The 19,771-nt window shown below is 53.5% G+C and overlaps 1 protein-coding gene across 1 annotated transcript in view; it reads left to right on the top strand.

Moving 5' to 3' along the window:
- HMCN2 (hemicentin 2) overlaps window positions 1-19,771 on the top strand; it is a 160,315-nt gene that overhangs the window by 91,631 nt on the left and 48,913 nt on the right. Inside the window, exons 39-56 of the mRNA XM_064291328.1 lie at window positions 214-371; window positions 1,356-1,479; window positions 2,922-3,097; window positions 3,492-3,588; window positions 3,735-3,854; window positions 5,825-5,986; window positions 6,934-7,215; window positions 8,578-8,745; window positions 9,987-10,100; window positions 10,620-10,706; window positions 12,189-12,380; window positions 13,257-13,430; window positions 13,571-13,684; window positions 14,169-14,311; window positions 15,023-15,173; window positions 16,500-16,718; window positions 18,860-18,973; window positions 19,399-19,586. Coding sequence (XP_064147398.1) covers window positions 214-371; window positions 1,356-1,479; window positions 2,922-3,097; window positions 3,492-3,588; window positions 3,735-3,854; window positions 5,825-5,986; window positions 6,934-7,215; window positions 8,578-8,745; window positions 9,987-10,100; window positions 10,620-10,706; window positions 12,189-12,380; window positions 13,257-13,430; window positions 13,571-13,684; window positions 14,169-14,311; window positions 15,023-15,173; window positions 16,500-16,718; window positions 18,860-18,973; window positions 19,399-19,586 — 2,783 coding nt within the window. The remainder of the gene's footprint in view (window positions 1-213; window positions 372-1,355; window positions 1,480-2,921; window positions 3,098-3,491; window positions 3,589-3,734; window positions 3,855-5,824; window positions 5,987-6,933; window positions 7,216-8,577; window positions 8,746-9,986; window positions 10,101-10,619; window positions 10,707-12,188; window positions 12,381-13,256; window positions 13,431-13,570; window positions 13,685-14,168; window positions 14,312-15,022; window positions 15,174-16,499; window positions 16,719-18,859; window positions 18,974-19,398; window positions 19,587-19,771) is intronic.

The raw sequence follows: 19,771 nt of genomic DNA, 5'->3' as shown, positions 1-19,771 counted from the left end.
TCTGTAAAAGCCTCACATTATTATTGAGAACTGCGGAGCAGCATGGCTGTCTCCCAAGCAGCGGTCCCTGTGCTTTTGTTTGTACCACCACTCCTGTGGAGGTGCTTGGAGCGGTAAGGCTGCTCCTTCAAAGGGAACCCATCTGGGGCCACCTGCTTCACCCAGCTCAGCAGTCAGCTCAGCAGTCAGCTCTTTGTGGTCCCCACCCTGCAGTGCCTCCGCACATCACGTTGCCACCCAGCTTGCCAGGCCCTGTGCTGCTCAGCACCCCTGTTCGGCTGACCTGTAACGCCACTGGAGTCCCCAGCCCCACACTGATGTGGCTGAAGGATGGAAATCCCGTGTCTGCAGCAGGGACGCCTGGCTTCCAGGTCAGTAGGGCTGGAGGTCCTGGCTCACCTCCCTGCTGCCTCCATAGGAGCTTGGGGGTGATGGACAGGCAGTGACAGCCCAGAGGCATTGGCTGGAGGGAGGAAGGAAGGGCTGCTTGCGAGGCACAGAGATGTCCAGAGCTGCACCGTCCAACAGAAACAATGCTCGCCACAAGTACTCACCACATGTGTAATTTAAAACCTAGTAGCTGCAGGAGAAAGAACTGGCAATCTGCTTCGGTAAAGACTACAGCCAAGAAAACCCTATGGGACATTTCTACTCTGTCTCTTGAGGTCGCTATGAGTGAGAATCAACTCAATGGCACCCAGCAACAACAACAACAGCCATATTAAGGAGCCATGGTGGTGCAAACGGTTAAGCAGTCAGCTGCTCGCCAAAAGGTTGTCAGTTCGAATCCACATATCGGCTCTGCGTTTCTGTAAAGATTACAGCCAAGAAAACCCTATGGGGCAGTCCTACTCTGTCACGCGGGGTCGCTATGAATCAGAATTGAATCAACAGCAACTAACAACACTAAGAGAAACAGATGGAGCCAATTTTAATAATACATTTTATTTAATCCAGTGTATCCAAAATATTATTTCATCATGTGATCAATATGAAAAAGTACAAATGAGACATTTCAGGTTCTTCTTTTTGTACTAAGTCTGAAATTGGTTGTGTATTTTACACGTGGGGCTCATCCCAATTTGGACTGACCACATCTCAAGGGTTCACTAGCCACATGTGGTGGTGGGTGGCCACCACAGGGGACTCTTGAAGGCTGGTGAAAGTGGCCTGCCAGTTGGCAGAGGTTATACCTGAGGGCTGGTCTAAGCTCATGGTTTCCTTGCATTCTGGGGGTCTTGAGCGGGCTGCCCAGGTGTGCCAGTCAGCAGGGTCAGCTTGTGAGTGTGGCTGCTGCAGCCTGATACGAATGCAGTGGCTGTTCGGCCTAACGAGGTCTTCTTCTGGGGGTACAGGTCTTCCCCGGCGGCCGGGTCTTTGCCTTGGCCAGTGCCCGGGCCTCTGACTCCGGCACCTACTCCTGTGTGGCTGTGAGTGCAGTGGGCGAGGACCGCTGGGACGTTGTCCTGCAAGTCCACAGTGAGTCTGAGGCCCGGGAAGCCTGAGTGGTCCTGGACAGCAGCTCTGGGAAGGTGGGGCTGGGGATGTCCCTGGCTACATCCAAAGGAAGAGAGGGCTGCAGGCCACAAAGGGCTGCACTATTCACGGTGGCCTGAGACTGTGGCTGCCTTCATGTGGCAGAGACCTGTGCAGGATCCCTGCTCCTGTGTGTGAGCTCCTCCATGGCGAGCAGGCAGGTGGTGGGCAGCAGCCTTGCATGGCCAGGAGCTCTGTGTTTGGGGAAGAGGTGGAAGGGATATGAAGTAGCAGGAGGAACACCAGGCCAAGAGCCAGCAGGCCCAGTGTCCCCACTGTTTGGATCCAATGGGCGAGTCCATTCTGGAAAGTCAGTGGTGGGGTGGTGAGTAGGAACAGAATCTTCAGTGTGGGGGACCTGGGGTTCCAACTCTGCCTTCTTCACTTACTAGCTCTGTGACCTTGGGCTAGTCAGTTTGCTTCTCTGGGCCTTAGCTTCCTTGTCTATAAAATGGGGGAAAAAATGGCAGCCATATCCCAGGTTGCCACGGGGATGCATTAAGCCCACTAAGCACACAGTTACAGTTGCTATTGTTTCTGAATTCCCTCCTATGGGCTTCCGTGGGAATCTTTTGAGGTTCATGAAAGGTCTCTGGGGAATGCTAAACCTTGGGGAAGCAGTGTGGGAAGCGTAGACTCCAGCTTTCTTCCTTGGCTGGAATGATGATAACGGTGACAGGTATTGCGTACTCGTGGTCCACTGGAGTCTCTTCTAATCCTTATAGTGGCCCCACGAGAGGAGTGCTTTCTTTATCCCCATTTTACAGATGAGGAAACCAGGGCTCAGAGAGGCCAGGGAACGCCTCCAGGGCCTCACCCGGCGAGTGAGCCATAGAATGCAGGAGTCCACCCCGAGAGTTCTGACTCCTGACCTTGTGTTCTTAACTTCTAGGCTACCATGGTTATTTTGATCTCAAAGCGAAAGGTGGCTCTGGAGCCTACTTTTTGAAAAATTATTATTAATTATTAAGTTTTAGTTTTGCGATCATTCTAGATTCATATGCAATTATGATAAATAACTCGGAGAGATCCTAGGTACCTTTCACCCCACCTCCCCAGTGGTAACATCTTGCGGGATTGTACAGTATCGTATCTGGTCCACCCATTGCCTTCAGATTTGGGGACCTCCTTTGGAAGCAGGACTGTAAAGGGACTTGAGGGGTGGGGAAGGGAGGTTGAGTGGGCAAGAAGGTTGCAGCTCAGGGGGCAGACCCGAATCTTGAAGGCGACTCCCCCATCCCCTGGTGTTTGCTCCTTGCTGCTGAAGGCAGCCTCAGAGAAGGCCAGGCCTGACCCAGGTCACACACAGCCTCTGTCCTGCTCGCCCCACCCCCTCATCCCTGACTGAGCTAATTTCCTGCTCTCCCCCCACCCCCTCCCCACAGCTCCCCCTAGCATCCTGGGAGAAGAGCTGAACGTGTCAGTTGTGGCCAACGAGTCAGTGACCTTGGAGTGCCGGAGCCATGCCATGCCTCCTCCCAGGCTGAGCTGGTGGAAAGATGGGCACCCTCTTGAGCCTCGGCCTGGAGTCCGCCTCTCCGCAGACAAGACCCGGCTGGAGGTGTGTGGCCTCTTCTGGATCTGACCCTTGAGGTCAGGGTCCTCCCGCCCCCACCCTTCCTCATTCCCCACCTTTTCTTCTGGTCTGTTCTGGGCTTTCCAAAGAGGCTGATTAGGGGCAGGAGGGTGTCTAACCCAGCCAGGGACATCCCTCCACCCCAGCAGGGCTGGGCTGCCCAGAGCAGGTGGTTAGTACTGTGGATGTGGAGTGAGGCCGCAGGGCTGCCATCCACAGAGCCAATTCTGTGTGCCCGGCCCATGTCAGGCCTGCCACCTCTTCTGTGCAGGAGGTACGAGAGGTGTGATCACTGCCCTGTGTTCCAGCGAGGTACAATGACAGGTCTCAGATTACAAGTCTGTCCAAGGGGCGGCCCCATCTTTTTCCTCTTGGCCAGGTGGACCAAGTGGAGGTGTGGGATTCAGGACGCTACACCTGTGAGGCACTGAACCAGGCGGGCCGCTCGGAGAAACACTACAACCTGAATGTCTGGGGTGAGGGTCTCCAGGGCTGGGCTGGGGCTCCCTGTTCCCTACCCCAGGGTGCCCTCCACCCCCACCATAGCTGGGTGTGCTTCGGCTGAGCCCTCCTCCCCTATCCATTCCCTGTCCCAGCTCACTGCCTTTCATCTCTGATTCAGTCCCTCCAGTGTTCCCCTCAGGGGAGTCCCAGACCCTGACTGTGATGGAGGGGCACCCTGTCAGGCTGTCCTGCGAGTGCCAGGGTATCCCCTTCCCCAAGATCTCCTGGAGGAAGGACGGTAGGATCGTTGTTTTCACCCAGCCCCACCTCATTGCCCAGCACCAGGAGGCTACTCCCCACCTCCCACCCCTAGGTCGAGCTGAGGTGGGTGGGCTTATTGACCTAAGGGCTGGGGTGGCACTTCTTTCAGCCTCTCTTTTCTCTGTCCCTGGGGCCTACAGTCCCCTCTTCCTTGGTCCTTCCCAGCTAGCGAGAGCTGGATTGCTCCTTAGGCCTCACTTCCAATATCTCTTTTTCCAGGAAGCCCTCCCTGACTTCCACCTCCAGCTGACATAAGGCTTCCTTAATGCAGCCCTATCATGCTAACTTGTCATGTCACCCACCTTAGTCTTTCCAAGTGGTCATGAACCACTGTCTTGGCCACCACTGAATTCCAGGTTCAATGCCTGGTACAAGATAGGTGCTCAATCAATATTTGGAATTCATTCATTTAGCTGTTATTTATTGAGAGCCTCACTCTGCCTGTTCTAGGCACAGGGAATACAGCAGTGGACAAACACAGACAAATCCCTGCCCTCAGAGTGGGGGAAGCCAGATAATAAACAAAAAGTTACTAAATGACTTGGCACTTTAGGTGATAAGTGCTCTGGAGAAAAATAAAGCCAGGAAGGGGAGTATGTGCTAGGGGTAGAACTTTCAACTTTAAGTCAGGTGGCCAGAAATGTTTGACTGTGTAGACTTGAAGAAGGTGAGGGATGAACATGAGAATTTCATGGGGAGAAAAGCATTCCAGGCAGTAGTAATAGCAGGTGCAAAGGCCCTGGGGCACGTGGAAGCCCAGTGTGTCTGAAGAACAGCAAAGAGGCCAGTGGGGCTCGAGTCAAGTCAGCAAAGGAGAGCGAAGCAGAAGATGGTCACCAGAGTGAAGATGTTGTGGCTCTCAAGGCCTCTGCAGGGCTCTAGACAGAGGAGGGACACAGTTTAACTTACATTGTAACAGGACCACCCTGCTGCTGGGCTGAGACTAGACCATTGGGAGCAAGGGTGGAAGTAGGGTGGCCAGTGAGGAGGCTTGTGTGGGGCTCCAGGCCAGAGATTCTGGCAGCCTGGACTAGGTGGTGTCCACGAAGTGGTGAGAGGGAGTCTGGATGTGTTTCGAAAGTGGTGTTGCCAGGATTCCTGCAAAGTTGGATGGGGATTGAGAGGTAGGGAGGAGTCAGGGATGGCTCCCAGGTGTTTGGTCTGAGAGCAGGGGAGGCTGCCAGACAGGCTGGGGGAAAGGCGTGTTAATTTTGAGATGCCTGTTAGACACTCAGTGAGGTGTCAAGTGGGCAGGCAGATGTAGGTGTCTGGCGCTCAGGGGAGAGGTCTGGTCTGAGAATAAATCTGGGAACAATGAGACAGGATGCGGTCCCTGGGGTGGGGTGGGAGCATGGATCAGGAAGAGAATGAGCCTTGGAGCTGCAAACATTGGAGGAAGAAACCTTTATATGACTGACGGATCCCCTGCCACTACTGGGACGTTCATTGATGAATGACTGGAGTGTGGAGCATAGTCCTCTATACATAGGTGCAGGACGACAGCAATTGGTGTGATCTGACATGTCAAGGTTCACAAAGACCTTCTATGTTGGGGTCTTCTTGCAGCCAAGTGTACTAGCCCCTTTGATGGGTCATTCATTCAATAGCCTTCACTGAGCCCTGCTGGGTGTCAGGCCCTGGGAGCCTCTAAGGACCCCATGGGGAAAGTGAAGCAGGGTCTGCCCTCCTGGAGGGCCCAGGCTAGTGTGAGATTCAGATGGGATACTTGCAAGTTGATCTGGGATGGAGAGAAGCTCGGTGGTTGTGGGAGCTCAGAGGGAACTTGGGACCAGATTTGGCACTCAGGGGAGAGGTAATATATATCTACGTGGACACCTGAAGGATGAGTAGGAGTTGGCAAATATGGGATGCCAAGGGTTTCAGGTAGAAGGACCACGTGTACTCGCAAATGCCCTGGAGCAGGGGCTTCTTTCCCATTGCACCCAGGTCAGCCCCTGCCTGGGGAGGGGGCCAGCCTTGAGCAGGTGTCAGCTGTGGGGAGGCTGTTGTACCTGGGGCAGGCCCGGCCCAGCCAGGAAGGCACCTACACCTGTGAGTGCAGCAACGTGGCGGGGAACAGCAGCCAAGACCAGAAGCTGGAGGTGCACGGTGAGCCAGGCCAGGTGGTGGAGGGGTCAGAAGGGCAGAGAGGGGGCACACTGACAGGGCGGACCACCTACCCACACCCAGATCCCTAGCAAAGACAGGAACAGCAAGGATGAGGATGCTTCCAGGTTCTCTCTTAGATGATTGGCACCTTATTAACTTCCCTTCCCTGTCACATTTCTTACAGCTCCTAACCTGAGCATGGGAGAGTGGGCAACATGACCCCTAAGCACCCCCGATGACCCACAATATACACACCCAGCAGGGCTCAGTGAAGGCTGTTGAATTGAATGACCCATTCAAGGGGCTAGTACACTTGGCTGCAAGAAGACCCAATATACACAATATACACCCAAAATAACACAGTTGGAAACAAGGAAACTGTCAAAATTATATGAAGCTCCATGTACATCGGAAACCCAAGTCTACTTCTATTTGTCCCGCACGGACAAAATTAAACATTGTAGACTTGTAAAGATCCTGTTAGGAAACAAAACCAAGCAAAACTCTGTTCAGGGTCCTGTGGTAAACCCCCCAGTGGAATCATCCCTGTCCCCAACTTGTCCCCACCACTGTTTAAGCTCCAGGAAGCCGCTGGTTTCTGAATTAGAAAAGCCCTCACAAAACTAAAAAGGCAGTGGGGTGAGCTGTTCCCCAAACTGTAGGCCCATGGGGTGGGGTGCTGCCGAGGCTCTGTTTCAACTGGGCTGCAGATCGGGGTGGATGAGGGCATCTGGGGGCGGGGGGGGGGCGGAGGGAGCGGAGACCATGACTCCCAGGGTGTGGGAGAGGTGGCAGCGGGGCACTGTTATGACCCATTACAGAAATGGAAAGTGGCAGCACAGAGAGGTGGGGTCACTGGCCAAGGTCACACAGCCAGTGAGTGGCAGGGTGAGGACATAGGCTTAAATGGGGGCAGCTTTCCCTGATGTGCCTTTTCCCAACCCCAGTTCCCCCTCAGATTGCTGACCCCTGGGAGCCCCATACACAGGTCTTTGTGGTCCAGGACAGGGAGACCACTCTGGAATGCAACGCTACAGGGAAACCCCCGCCGACGGTGACGTGGGAACGGGACAACCGGCTGGTCAAGGACGAGCCTGGCCTGCAGCTGCAGAATCAGGGTCAGAGCCTGCACGTGGTGCAGGCACGGGCTGCCCATGCCGGACACTACAGCTGCGTGGCCGAGAACGCGGCCGGGAGGGTGGAGAGGAGGTTTGCGCTCTCCGTGCTGGGTGAGGACTGCAGCCCTTGAGGAGGGCAGGAAGGGGCAGGGCTGGAAACAAGGCTTTCAACCTCCAGGCACAGCTCTGCTACTGGCCTCACCCCTTGTTCTCTGGACTTAGGTCTCTGATGAGGGCCAGTGCTGGGGGAAGCCACCGACATTGCTCTCAAAATCTGGGACTGGCCCCAAACTCCCTCCTTCCCTTCCTTTGTTTTTTCCTGTCTTCTTCCCTCCTTCCTCCCCTCCTTTCCTTCTTTCCTCCCTCCCTCCCTCTTCCCTTTCTTTTCTTCTTATTTATTGTTCCCCTACTCTGTTCCCGGCACTGGGGAAATCTTTATTCTACATGAAAGAGTCCCTGGGTGGTGCAAATGGAAACACTAGACTACTAACTGAAAGATTGGCAGTTCAAGGGTACCCAGTGGTGCTTTGGGAAAAGGATCTGGTGATCTGCTCTGAAGGAAAAAAAAAAAAAATCAGCCATTGGAAACCCCATGGAGCACAGTTCTACTCTGACGCACATGGGGTTGCTATGAGTCAGGTTTTTTGCGGGGGTATCCTGCATGACTGGCACATGATGGGGGAGTTCAGAGGCCTGTGAGAGACCAGAAAGCCCCTGAACTCTTGTGGGAAGTCAGGGCAGCCTCTTGGAGGAGGTGACCTTTAAGCTGAAAATAAAGGCTAAGTAGGATTTAACTGGGTGCAGGGGAGGGGAAGAGTGTACCAGGCAGAGGGAGCAGACTCTGCAGAGGCCTGGAGGAGGGACACGGCTCGTTCAGGGTGACAGGAACAGCCTCGTTCATTCCAGTTACGTTTTGAGCTCCTACTGTACACCTGGAGTATAATTCAGGGTAGAGGCAGGGAGTGGTAGGAGCTAAGGCAGGAGAGGTGGGCAGGGGTGGGCTTACAGAGGACCCCCTCTCATCATGCCTCCAGCATGGGATCACGAACATCGGCCTGTTACCCTCGCCTTGCTGAGTGCGGCTTCCTTTACGAACAGGTCCTTGTAAGCCTGCAGAGCCACCCCTTCACTCCGGCGTGTGGTTTAGGGAATGTGTCTGTGCTGACCCTTACCCTAGTGCCAGTCTCCTTTGCTCGGCGGTGCTCTGGGCCAGGCACTGTGCTAAGTGCTTCACACGTGTTCTTGTTGAATTCTCTCCACATCGTCTGATGGGTTGGGGAAACTGAGGCCAAAGTGTTCATCTGACTCCAAAGCTCAACCTGTGCCCTTGTGGGTGTCACAGCCTCAGTAGGAGCAGCCCTGATCTTGTCCCTTCTGCTCCTCAACCTTTCCTGATGTGGGAGATGGCGGTCTTTGGGGAAAGCACCCAGTCCCTAGCATGCCTCCTGAGTACAGCTTCTTCTCTGTGTCTAGTGCCCCCAGAGCTCATCGGCGACTCAGACTCGCTGACCAATGTCACTGCTGCCTTACATAGCCCTTTGACGCTGCTTTGTGAAGCCACTGGCATCCCACCCCCGGAGGTCCGCTGGTTCCGAGGGGAGGAACCCATCAGCCCTGGGGAGGACACCTATCTCTTGGCAGGTAAGGTGCCAGCCTAAGAAGGTCTAGCCCTCTACCTCTGCCTGTTATGTGTCCATGACTTTTGACACTGAGCTGCCAGACCTGTTTGGGGTAACATTCCAGCCATTGGTCCCTACATAAAAACCAAAACCAAACCCATTGCCATCAAGTCGATAAAAACTCATTGTGACCCTATAGACCCTGTAGGGCAGAGTAGAACTGCCCCATAGGGTTTCTAAGGAGCTGGTGGTGGATTTGAACTGCTAACCTTTTGGTTAACAGCCATAGCATTTAGCCACTGTGCCACGAGGGCCCTGATCCCTACATAGTGTACCTGAAAACACTGGCCAGGTGAGGCGCTCCAGGAAAAAATAGCTTTTGAGTTGAAATAAGTTTGGAAAAGCCTTCCAAATCTTCTCCTGTCCTGGAGACCCACAGTAAATGGATGTGATAAGTCCTGGAGCAGAAAAATCAAGGGGCACTTACAACGCCTCATAGGACAGTAACCAACTTTTGGAAATGCTGAACTTAACACCTTTCTCCTCTGAATATTCATTCTTCTCACAAAGTTGGTTTGCAATAGTTCTTCCTAGTATACAAATGGGGAAACTGAGGCCCCAGAGGCAGTGTCCCATTCAAATCTTGCAAAGACTGTGGAGCCTCAGTGACCCATCAATTGTTCCACCTAGCTAATGCTGGAATGGCGAATATGTTTCCCTGCACACACCACTTCTGAGCACTGGCTGCCTGATGCATCGCAGAAGTATGAATTCAGAGGCTGCACCTGGGCCTCACAGAAACGAAAGCAGTGATCGATTAGTGATTCCTGGTGCAGGAATGGCAGTGACGGCATGTGTACTGTGTATCTGCTCTCCCTGTGCTGATCTTGGGGGACTCTTAGATTCCTTCAAGGGGAACTGGCTCATTTTTGAGGGGAGAGTGGGGGTCAGACTTGGGCCAGGACCCCATAGCCCATTGCTGTCCTGTTAGCTCCAGCCAATCCTCAGAGCCAGAAGTGGTCAGAGCGACAGACCCTTCTTGCTAGAAAAGGGTCCTCAAGTTTACCCTGGTGACAGGTCTCATGTCCAGGTGGCTCTATCCATCTGTTTATCCTCCCTGAGCCTCAGGTTTCCCCACTAAAAGATTGGAACACTGAGGGAGACAGACATGTACACACTTAATTATAGCACCTGGTGCTCTCTCCTTCCTGGGCTGGGCTACTCACAGCCATGCTTGGATCCCACTCCCCTCCCTCACCCCAGGTGGCTGGATGCTGAAGATAACTCAGGCACAGGAGCAAGACAGAGGCCTCTACTCCTGCCTGGCAAGCAATGAGGCTGGGGAGGCGCAGAGGAACTTCAGCGTGGAGGTCCTGGGTATGTGGTGGCCCCATTCTCATGCGCACCCCACAAATCCCTCCTTTTCAGCTTAAAAGCTTCCAGGGGCAAGACCCAGATCTAAAACCAGGGGCCCAGAACAGGTAAAGAGAGAGAGGCCAAGCCTTGTTTTCTTTTTCTCATCAGTAACCTTTGCTCTGAGGCTGCCATGGTACTTTCCAGAAAAGCAGGGACTAACCCATAGTAAAAAAAAAAAAAAAAAAAATTTTTTTTTTTTTTTTAATTTATAGTAGAGGGGGGCAAATATTTTCACCACCGCCAAACCCGCCTTCCTATGATCTGGGGCCTTCGCCAGAGGCACTCACTGGTTCTTTCCCTCAGCCAGCAACAAATGTTTATTAAACTCACTGCCCTGTGGAAGCAGGTATGAGGGGATAGGGAAACTGAGGCACAGGAAAGTGAAGAGAGGAGTTGTGGGTTCTTGGCTTCTTGCTCCATAGATTTTAGCCTGAGTGACCAACCGCAGGCAGTAACCGTCTGTCTCCCTGTTTCTCCCAGTTCCTCCCAGTATCGAGAAGGAGGACCTGGAGGAGGTGATCAAGGTCCCAGAGGGACAGATTGCCCACCTGATCTGCAACGCTACAGGTAAGAGCCATCACCTAGATGAAGGGTTGAAAGGGGAGTGAGGAGGCAGCTTTGAAAAGGAGGGGTGCCCTGGAGTTCTGGCCTATCTGCTTCCCACCTCACTGCTCCCCACCAAGGTTCTCTCTACATTTTGGACTCAGCTCTGCATCCCTGCTCATCTCTGCACTTGCTGCCCCTTCTATCCCAAAAGCTTTTCCCCATTCCTCACTTGACTACAGATCTCAGCTTCCAGAACCTTCCATCGGGAGGCCTTGGCTCACCACAGCCCCCAGTGCTACTCTGTCCCAGCACTGACAACACCAGCCCATAGAGGTGTGGTAACATCTGTGTTCCCAAGCCAGGTCTGAGTTTCTTGAGGACAAAGGGGCTACCTTGTCACCACGATTTTCCTGGTGCCTGGCATAGTTGTTGCTAGTTGCCGCCAAGTCAGTTCTGACTCATGCAGAACCCATGTGTACAGAGCAGAACTGCTCCATAGGGCTTTCAAGGCTGTGACCTTTTGGAAACAGATTGCCAGGCTTGTCTTCTGAGGTGCCTTCGGGTGGGTTTAAACCATCAACATTTTGGCTAGTAGATGACCTCTTAACCATTTGCACCACCCAGAGACTCCTCCTGGTAGAGTTGTTGTTGCTAGGTGCAGTTGAGACAATTCCAACTCACAGCGACCCTGTGTACAATAGAATGAAACACTGCCCGGTCCTGTACCATCCTCACAATCATTGCTATTCTTGAGCCCATTGTTGCAGCTACTGTGTCAGTCCATCTTGTTGAGGGTCTTCCTCTTTTTCACTGACCCTGTACTTTACCAAGCATGATGTCATTCTCCAGGGACTGGTCCCTTCTGAGGACGTGTCCAAAGTAGAGATGAAGCCTTGCTATCCTTGCTTTTAAGAAGTAGGCTGATCAGGCCTCCATTAATGCTTGTGGGAGGGAGGGAGGGAGGGAGGAGGGAGGGAGGGAGGGAGGGAGGGAGGGAGGGAGGGAGGGAGGGAGGGAGGGAGGGAGGGAGGGAGGGAAGGAGGGAAGGAGGGAAGGAGGGAAGGAGGGAAGGAGGGAAGGAGGGAAGGAGGGAAGGAGGGAAGGAGGGAAGGAGGGAAGGAGGGAAGGAAGGAAGGAAGGAAGGAAGGAAGGAAGGAAGGAAGGAAGGAAGGAAGGAAGGAAGGAAGGAAGGAAGGAAGGAAGGAAGGGTGGATGGGCAAATGGATGAAAGGAAGGAAAGAATAACTTGCCTTCTTATCTTGCCTATCTGTATCGAGCCTTCTCTGCCCACTCCTCAGTGAGGAAAAGGCAACCAAAACACGTAGAAAAGGAGACCACACCAGGCCTGGTGGCTGCTTCTGTGTCCTGCCCTCCTGCCCAGGCCTCTGGACCTGGATGGAGAATCTGTGTCCCCTGCCCCATTCCAGAGCAGACTTCAGCCCCTGAGCCAGCCTGATCAAGCCTGCTGAAGTGTTTCACCTGCTTCCTTTCATATGTGGACAGGCTACCCACAGCCCAAGGTCACATGGTTCAAAGATGGTCAGCCCCTGACTAGTGGAGATGTCCACTACATCTCCCCAGATGGAGCCCTCCTGCAGGTCCTCCAGGCCAACCTGTCCAACGCTGGCCACTACTCCTGCATTGCAGCCAACATGGCGGGGGAGAGGACCAAGCACATCCAGCTTAGTGTCCTGGGTAAGTGCCGGGGCATCTCCTGACCACCCTGGGTGCTGGCAGGAGGGAGAGCCAAGGTGTTAGGCTCCATACAGATGTCGTCCCATAAAGCACTCTACTATCTTTCTTCTGTTTCTCCAAGTTCAACAAACGACAATAAGAGCAGTTATATTGACTGAACGTGTATCACGGGCCAGGCCTGTTTGGCTAATAATCCTCACAAAAACCCTTGAAGGTGGGAGAGTGGGAGATATGCTTGTCCCCATGTCACCATTGAGGCTTCTGAGCCATAGAGAGGAGAAGTGACTCCTGCAAGGCCCTGGGGTGGTGGATTCACACCTAGGGAGTCTGTCTCTCCAGTGTACCACATACTGTCCTGTTAGGATGGAGAAGCAGGGACTCTATAAAGATGAGGGGGACACAGGCTGCTTTGGTAAAACTTGTTTCTGAAAATGCTAGTGGGGAAAGGGAGCATCCTCTGCAGGGGCTGAAAGAAGACATTTTAGGGCCAATGAAAGCAGAGGTATGCCATCCTGCAGGGAACAGAACAGTGGCTCCTTGCTCAGGGGATGACATAGACTGGAAACATAAACAGAATTGAGAAGGTTCTGGTTACATTCATAGATAACCTAGATATTGAGAGGTTGTTTGGGAAACTGAGGATAACAAATTATCCAGCTTAGTGGTAAAGAGCCTGGGTGCTGGGTCAGCTGGGCCTGAGTTCAAGTCTGGCTGCACTGTGCATGGGCTTTCTGAGTGCCCGTCTCCTCGTCTGTGTAATGCAGATAATGATGGCACCAAGGCTAGGTGCCAGGGTCTGAGGCTTTCCTGGTTCCATGAGGCTCCTCAGGGTTGGGGATCCCTGTTCATGAGTGCTCTTCCTGTCCCCCACCACAGTAGTTCCCACCATCCTGGGAGTGACTGAGGGCAGTGCGGACGAGGAGGTGACTGTGACCATCAACAACCCCATTTCTCTGATCTGTGAGACGCTGGCCTTCCCCTCCCCCACCATCACCTGGATGAAGGATGGGGCCCCGTTTGAGGTTTCCCAGAACATCCAGCTGCTCCCAGGTGATGCTCTCAGCGGGAGGAGTGCGGGGACAGGTGACATGTTATCAAACTGGGTCACAGGAAGGGGACTGGTGAGCCTGAGCCTCGTGCCTAATGAGGCTGCAGCTGTGAGGTGACCCTGGCTGCTGCCCCCCAAGCAGGTACCCATGGGCTGCAGATCCTGAATGCCCAGGAGGAAGATGCAGGCCAGTACACCTGTGTGGTCACCAACGAGCTTGGGGAGGCCATGAAGAACTACCACGTGGAAGTCCTCAGTGAGTCTAGCACCTTCCAGAGCACCAGCACCTGGGCCACACTGGACCCCCAGGGTGCCCAGTACTTATCTTCTCTGAGGTTCACAAGGCAGCTGGGGTGGGCTTGGCCATTTCCATTTGGAGCTAAGGACACTAAGAGCAAGGAACGGAGAGTTAGGACATGCGCCACGTGGACTCCCAGACCCACACCAGTCCTGGCCTCCTTCTGCCACTCCAGTATGGAGTGCAACCAGAGGCTCCACAGCTTGAGACCTCAGGATCCCCAGGATTGGCCCCCAGATGTCAGCCTAAGAATTCCCCTGCCTACACCTGACCTATCTCATAACCATTGCAGACAAATGCTCTCTCCTAAGTGAGGAGCCCCAGGGCTCCTGTTCCTCCACCCTCCGGAGCCAGCCCCTCATTTCTGGGACTGTCTCAGGACCAGGGTGCATGCAGGGTGTCAGCACTCCCTCCTTCAGGCCTGATCCCTTGTGGTTTTCAGTACCTCCTTCCATCTCCAAAGACGACCCCTTGGGGGAGTTTGGCGTGAAGGAAGTGAAGACCAAGGTCAATAGCACCTTGACCCTGGAGTGTGAGTGCTGGGCCGTGCCCCCACCCACCATCAGCTGGTACAAGGATGGACAGGTGAGTGGGGACCCCCTGGGTGGCCTTAGGCTCTGACCTCTAGGTCCTCTTGGTTCTTCTTAGAATCTTCCAGAAAAGGCAGTCCTTAAAGCACCTGGCACCAAAGCTAGCCTGGGCCCCCAGTCTACCCTTTATTTTTGTAATAAGAAATTCAACTAGGGAAAAGTCTCATGCACATTAAATTCTACTACATTTACCCATTAAAAAAATTTTTTTTCCAATTTTTAAGGCATATTGATATGGTTTTACAAAGTTGTTATCAGGACATTCCCATTACTCTATGTTGCATTTAAAAAATTTTATTAAAATATAAATACACTTGTCTAGGGGGCATCAGTGGTTCAGTGGTAGAGTTCTCCCCTTCCATGCAGGAGACCCAGGTTTAGTTCCCAGCCAATGCGCCTCATGTGCAGCCACCACCTGTCCGTCCATGGTGGCTTGCATGTCGCTATGATGCTGAACAGGCTTCAGCAGAGCTTCCAGAATAAGGCAGACCAGGAATAAGAAAGGCCTGAGGATCGACTTTGGAAAATCAGCCAATAAAAACCCTATGGATCGCGATGGTCCAACTGATCCCTTTGTGCACGGGGCCACCGTGAGCTGGGGGCTGACTTGACGGCAGCTAACAACCACAACACTCATCTTGCTGCTTTTTGTCCCCTCCTCTCTGATCTCTGTGCCCCTGCCTCCTCTTTCCCTTGCTCCCCCCAGCCTGTGACCCCCCATGAGCGGCTGCACATCCTGGGCGAAGGGCGGCTGCTCCAGATCCAGCCCACGCAGGTCTCCGATTCGGGGCGATATCTGTGCGTGGCCACCAATGTGGCTGGCGAGGACGACCAGGACTTCAATGTGCTCATCCAGGGTGTGTGCTGGCCAGTAGGCCAGGGGCCCCAGCCACGGGAGCAGAGGGGGTGTGGCAGGCCGGCCAGCGGGAGCAGGTGGGGGCACTTGGTGGTCAGAGCTAACCCTGGCTCCTTGGACTCTCAGCACCCTTCACCTGGCCAGCCCCACCAGGCAGCCTTGCCCAGCGGGTCCTGCCCAGACTCCCGCCATCCCTGCAATTTCACATTGGAGCCATTCCCTTTGCTTAGGGCATCGCCTCAGAAAGACCCACAGCAAAACATGAATGCATTTCCGGAGCGCTCTCAAGGGCGTCCTGACGGCACCCCAGCTTTACAGATCAGAAACAGGAGTCCTTGCCCCTTAGTGCCTGTAGAAGAGAGCCTTCGTGGAAATAATGGCAGCATTCACTTAGGAATGAGGCTCAAAGAGATGAGCTGACTTTCTCCCAAATCACAGCTTTAACTGATGGAGCCTGGGTTTGAACCTGGTCTGGCTGAGCTAAACACTATGCTCTTAACCCCTCTGCTAGGGCCTCTTGCTTTATTAGACTTGGGGTCTTGCTTCGGACTGATCCAGGGTGAGGACGAGATGAGCAGCTGTGAGCTGATAATTGTCAAATCTGGTTGTGGGTACCTGGGGGCTCATGATATTATTATCTCTGGTTTTGCATATACTTGACATTTTCTTTAAAAGGAAAGAAAGAAATACAAGGAAGAAAGAAAGGAAAGAAGTGAGGGAGGGCAGGAGGGAGGGAGGAAGGAAGAAAGAGAGAGAGGCAGGGAGGCAGACGGGCTTCAGAGCCACGTTTTGCTGTGTGATGCTTCTGGAGTGTCCTGGCCGCTCAGACCCCTTTTCTGTGCTGCCTGGTGCACCCAGCACCCTACCACCTCCTCCAGGAGAAGAAAGGCGAGACATTGTGCTCTAGCCCTGGCTCTGTCACGAACTAGTTGCGTTACCTTGGGAAGTCACTGGGCCTTTGTTTGGCCTTTTGTAAAATGTGTGTGATCAAATCAGGTAACCTGGAGAGAGCCCTTCTGGTTCTTAAAGCTGATGATTTTGTGCTCTGTGCTTCCATAAACAAACTCTAGCTAAAGCCTGGTATCTGGCTTCCTCCCCTGAAAAATATTTCCGCATTACAAGGCATCTTTCAGAGTCCATTAGATATGAGCTCCAGAGGGCAGGAACCTTCTCCTAGTGCCCAGCATGTAGCTGCTGAATAAACATAAGCTGAAGGAGTGAGTAAATTTTTAAAAATGCTTTGAAGGAAATGGCTCAATAGTGGAATATCTGCACCTGGGATGGGAATCCCTAATGCCTTTGTCTACCCACCCCGGCCCCGATCCAGTGCCCCCCATGTTCCAGAAGGTGGGCGATGCCAGTGCAGGCTTCGAGATCCTGTCCCAGGAGCAGGAGGTCCGGGGCGGGGTGACAGAGTACCGGACGATTGTGGAGAACAACCCTGCCTACCTGTACTGTGATACCAATGCTGTCCCACCCCCGGAGCTCACTTGGTACAAGGAAGACCAGCCCCTCTCAGCCACAGACGGGGTGTCTGTGCTGCAAGGTACGTCAGGCCAGGCTTGTACCCACATCAGAGCTGGTCCCCTCAGCCTCCTTTCCATCAATCCTTTGAGTCCTTCTTCAGTGCTCTACTTGCTCTGCAACCTCAGCCAGGGTCTGTGACCTCACTGGACTTTTCTTGTCCTTTGTAAACTGGGACTAGAAGTCCTTTGCCTGTCTGAAGGCAAGGACTGGGCCCGCTTTGGCGTCTACATTTTACAACAGAGGTTCTCACTCTGGGCCATGAGGTTCTCATACTTCTGGGCTTCGAGATCTGTTAACGTCCTGAAATGATGGACAGAAGTTGGAGAAATTGTTGGTTCCTTTATTAAGCTCCTCAAGAAGGCGTACGGCTCAAACGCTGAAGAAGCTCCCAACAGCCTTTGAGGACCACGCTGTGGTTGAAGCTCCTAGCTCATTTGGCTTTTTTCTTTTAACCACTTCATATATTTATTTAAGGTTATTTAATTTTTAAATAACCTTTTTATTTTAGAATAGTGACTTACCTGCCTTGAGCATTGTGTTCTTTTAAGAACAATCTATACAGGATCAAAGTGACAACAGCAACTCGAAAGGTTAGATAGGAACCTTAGGGGGCAGTGAGTGTATGTTAATGGGGGAGGGACAACTCGGAAAAGGAGGGTGATCATGGTTGCACAACCTGGAGAATGTAATCAATGTCACTGAATTGTACATGTAAAAATGGATGAATTGGTTTATGTTTTGCTGTGTATATTCTCAACAACAACAAGGTACAGGGAGTGGGGCTCAGAAGTGCCCAGCATCCTGGACTGCTTGTCCCACCCCTCTCGGGCTGACCAGCCACCACCGGGAGGGATTCGAGGCACAGATCCCTGCTGAGAGCCCCGGTGTGAGGGGAGACTAGATAGTTTAGCATTAGGATTTGTACTGTGTCCCACTAGGTCTGAGCCAATGGAGGGGCGGGTGGGGGGAGATGAGGTTGCACCAGCCCTCGGACAAGCAGGGTTATAACAGGGTTTGGACCCTGGCTATAGCAAAAGACAGTGGCCCCTTGGAGGAGGCAACGCTTACGGCACACTAATTGCTCCTGTTGGAAACCCCTGGGCTGATCCCTTATCCTGCCCACTAACCTCCAGCCTGAACGATTACCCCAAATCCTGGGTACACAGTGAGCTCAGTCATGCCCTGACTCCCTAACTCAGACCTTGACCGCAGAGTAATTTTAACCATCAGCCAAGCCCTGACCACAGCCACTGCCCCTCTAGTACTAGCCATTGAGCTCCAGTCCCGCCACTGACCCCTGACCCTGGCCACTGCCTCCTAATCCTGGGTGTAGAGTGACCATGATCATAGATGGATCCTAAGTCTAACCCTGATCATAGATTAACCCCTGTCAATTGACCCCTGCCCATGGCCACTGCCTCCCCATTCCTAGCCACTGTTCCTCGACTCTGCATGCAGTGAGCCCTGGTTCCAACCTTGGTCACTAGTCCACCTGTAATCTAGGCCAGCGATCACCCAACCCAGAATCGTGAGCAAACAGGGACCCCTAACTTGGCCCCCACCAGAGACCAACTCCAGACCCATGTAGATGCTTGTCTTGTCCCTGGCTGTTCCCAGAGTTTCCTGGCCCTTGTGTAAGCACTTGATCACAGTGGTCCCCAGGTGATGCCTCCCATCCTGCTCCCAACCCCCTGAAACCTGGATGCTGCCTTCTTTGCCCCCTGAGAGCCTCCTGACTACAGCATCTGCCTGGACGCTGGCCCAGCCCTCCTGGTCTCACCAAGGAGCTGTGCTCAGCATGGCAGATCACCTGAACATGGTCTACTGCCCTCTTGCTGGGCACTCTCGGGAAGCCTCAGTTTTTCCATCTGCAAGTTGGGAGTAATGACAACAGACACCCCACGGAGTCATTATTGTGGGATAAGGCCAGAAAATGATCAGCCAGGGTGTGGCACACAGCAAAGCCATTACTGTGCTTTTATTTGATCCTCACCTTGACCCATGCTCCAGGCAGGGGAGGGATTATTGTCTCCTTTTCACAGATAGAGCAGACGGGGCAATGATGTGTCCCAGGTCCCCTCCAGAAGGAAGAGTGTGTTTCCTTGCTCTTGGGGGAACCTCTTGCCCCTGAGTTTGGGCCTTGTCCCCGTGTCCCTGCAGGGGGCCGAGTCCTACAGATCCCCCTGGTGCACGTGGAGGACACCGGGAGGTACTCATGCAAGGCCTCCAATGAGGTGGGCGAGGACTGGCTGCACTACGAGCTGCTGGTGCTGAGTGAGTGTCGGGCCTGGGGGAGGGACTGCTGCAGGAGTCCCTGGGCAGGGGTGAGCTGGTGGGGGGCTCCCGCCTGGAGGGGGATCAAGGTAGAGAGCATTTTTAATCTTGCAGTCCTCAGATGTTGGTAATACAGAGGTGATGAGCTTGAGCTCTGAAACCATGTAGAGCTGGGCTCAAATTCTACGTTAGCTGCTTCCTAGCTGTGTGACCTTGGGCGAATCACCAACCATCTCTGTCTTCAGATGCCTTAGCTGCATCAGAGGCTGGAGGGTTTGGTGAGCAAGGTATGAGGAGCCCCAGTCAGATCCTGGCACCAAGCGCAGCTGCTGCCCTTGTCTCTACATCCTCCTCCTTCCAGGGCCTTTCCTCAGGGTGGGGGCCTCAGGCCACCCGCCCACATCCTCCTCTCCGCCACCCCCCAGCCCCACCTGTGATCCTGGGCGACACAGAGGAGCTGGTAGAGGAGGTGACTGTCAACGCCAGCAGCACTGTCAGCCTACAGTGCCCGGCCCTGGGCAACCCCACGCCCACCATCTCCTGGCTCCAGAATGGGCTGCCTTTCTCCCCAAGCCCGCGGCTACAGGTCCTGGAGGAAGGACAAGTGTTGCAGGTCAGGGCAGCTCCCCGGGTGGACTCAAGAAGCAAGGCTGTTTGGACCTCAGGCCTCCTTGTCTTGGAGCCCGGGAGCTGCCATTTTCTGTGCCAGTTGAGGCTTTTTGCCTAAAATGTACCTGGGATTTAATTCAGCCAAACAAATAATCATCTAACTATATATAAGGAGCCTTGCTGGGCAAG

The sequence above is a fragment of the Loxodonta africana genome, chromosome 9, assembly GCF_030014295.1.
Source record: "Loxodonta africana isolate mLoxAfr1 chromosome 9, mLoxAfr1.hap2, whole genome shotgun sequence".
NCBI lineage: Eukaryota > Metazoa > Chordata > Mammalia > Proboscidea > Elephantidae > Loxodonta > Loxodonta africana.
The sequence above is the reverse complement of the archived record's forward strand: the minus strand, read 5'-3'. Positions and strand labels throughout refer to the sequence as shown.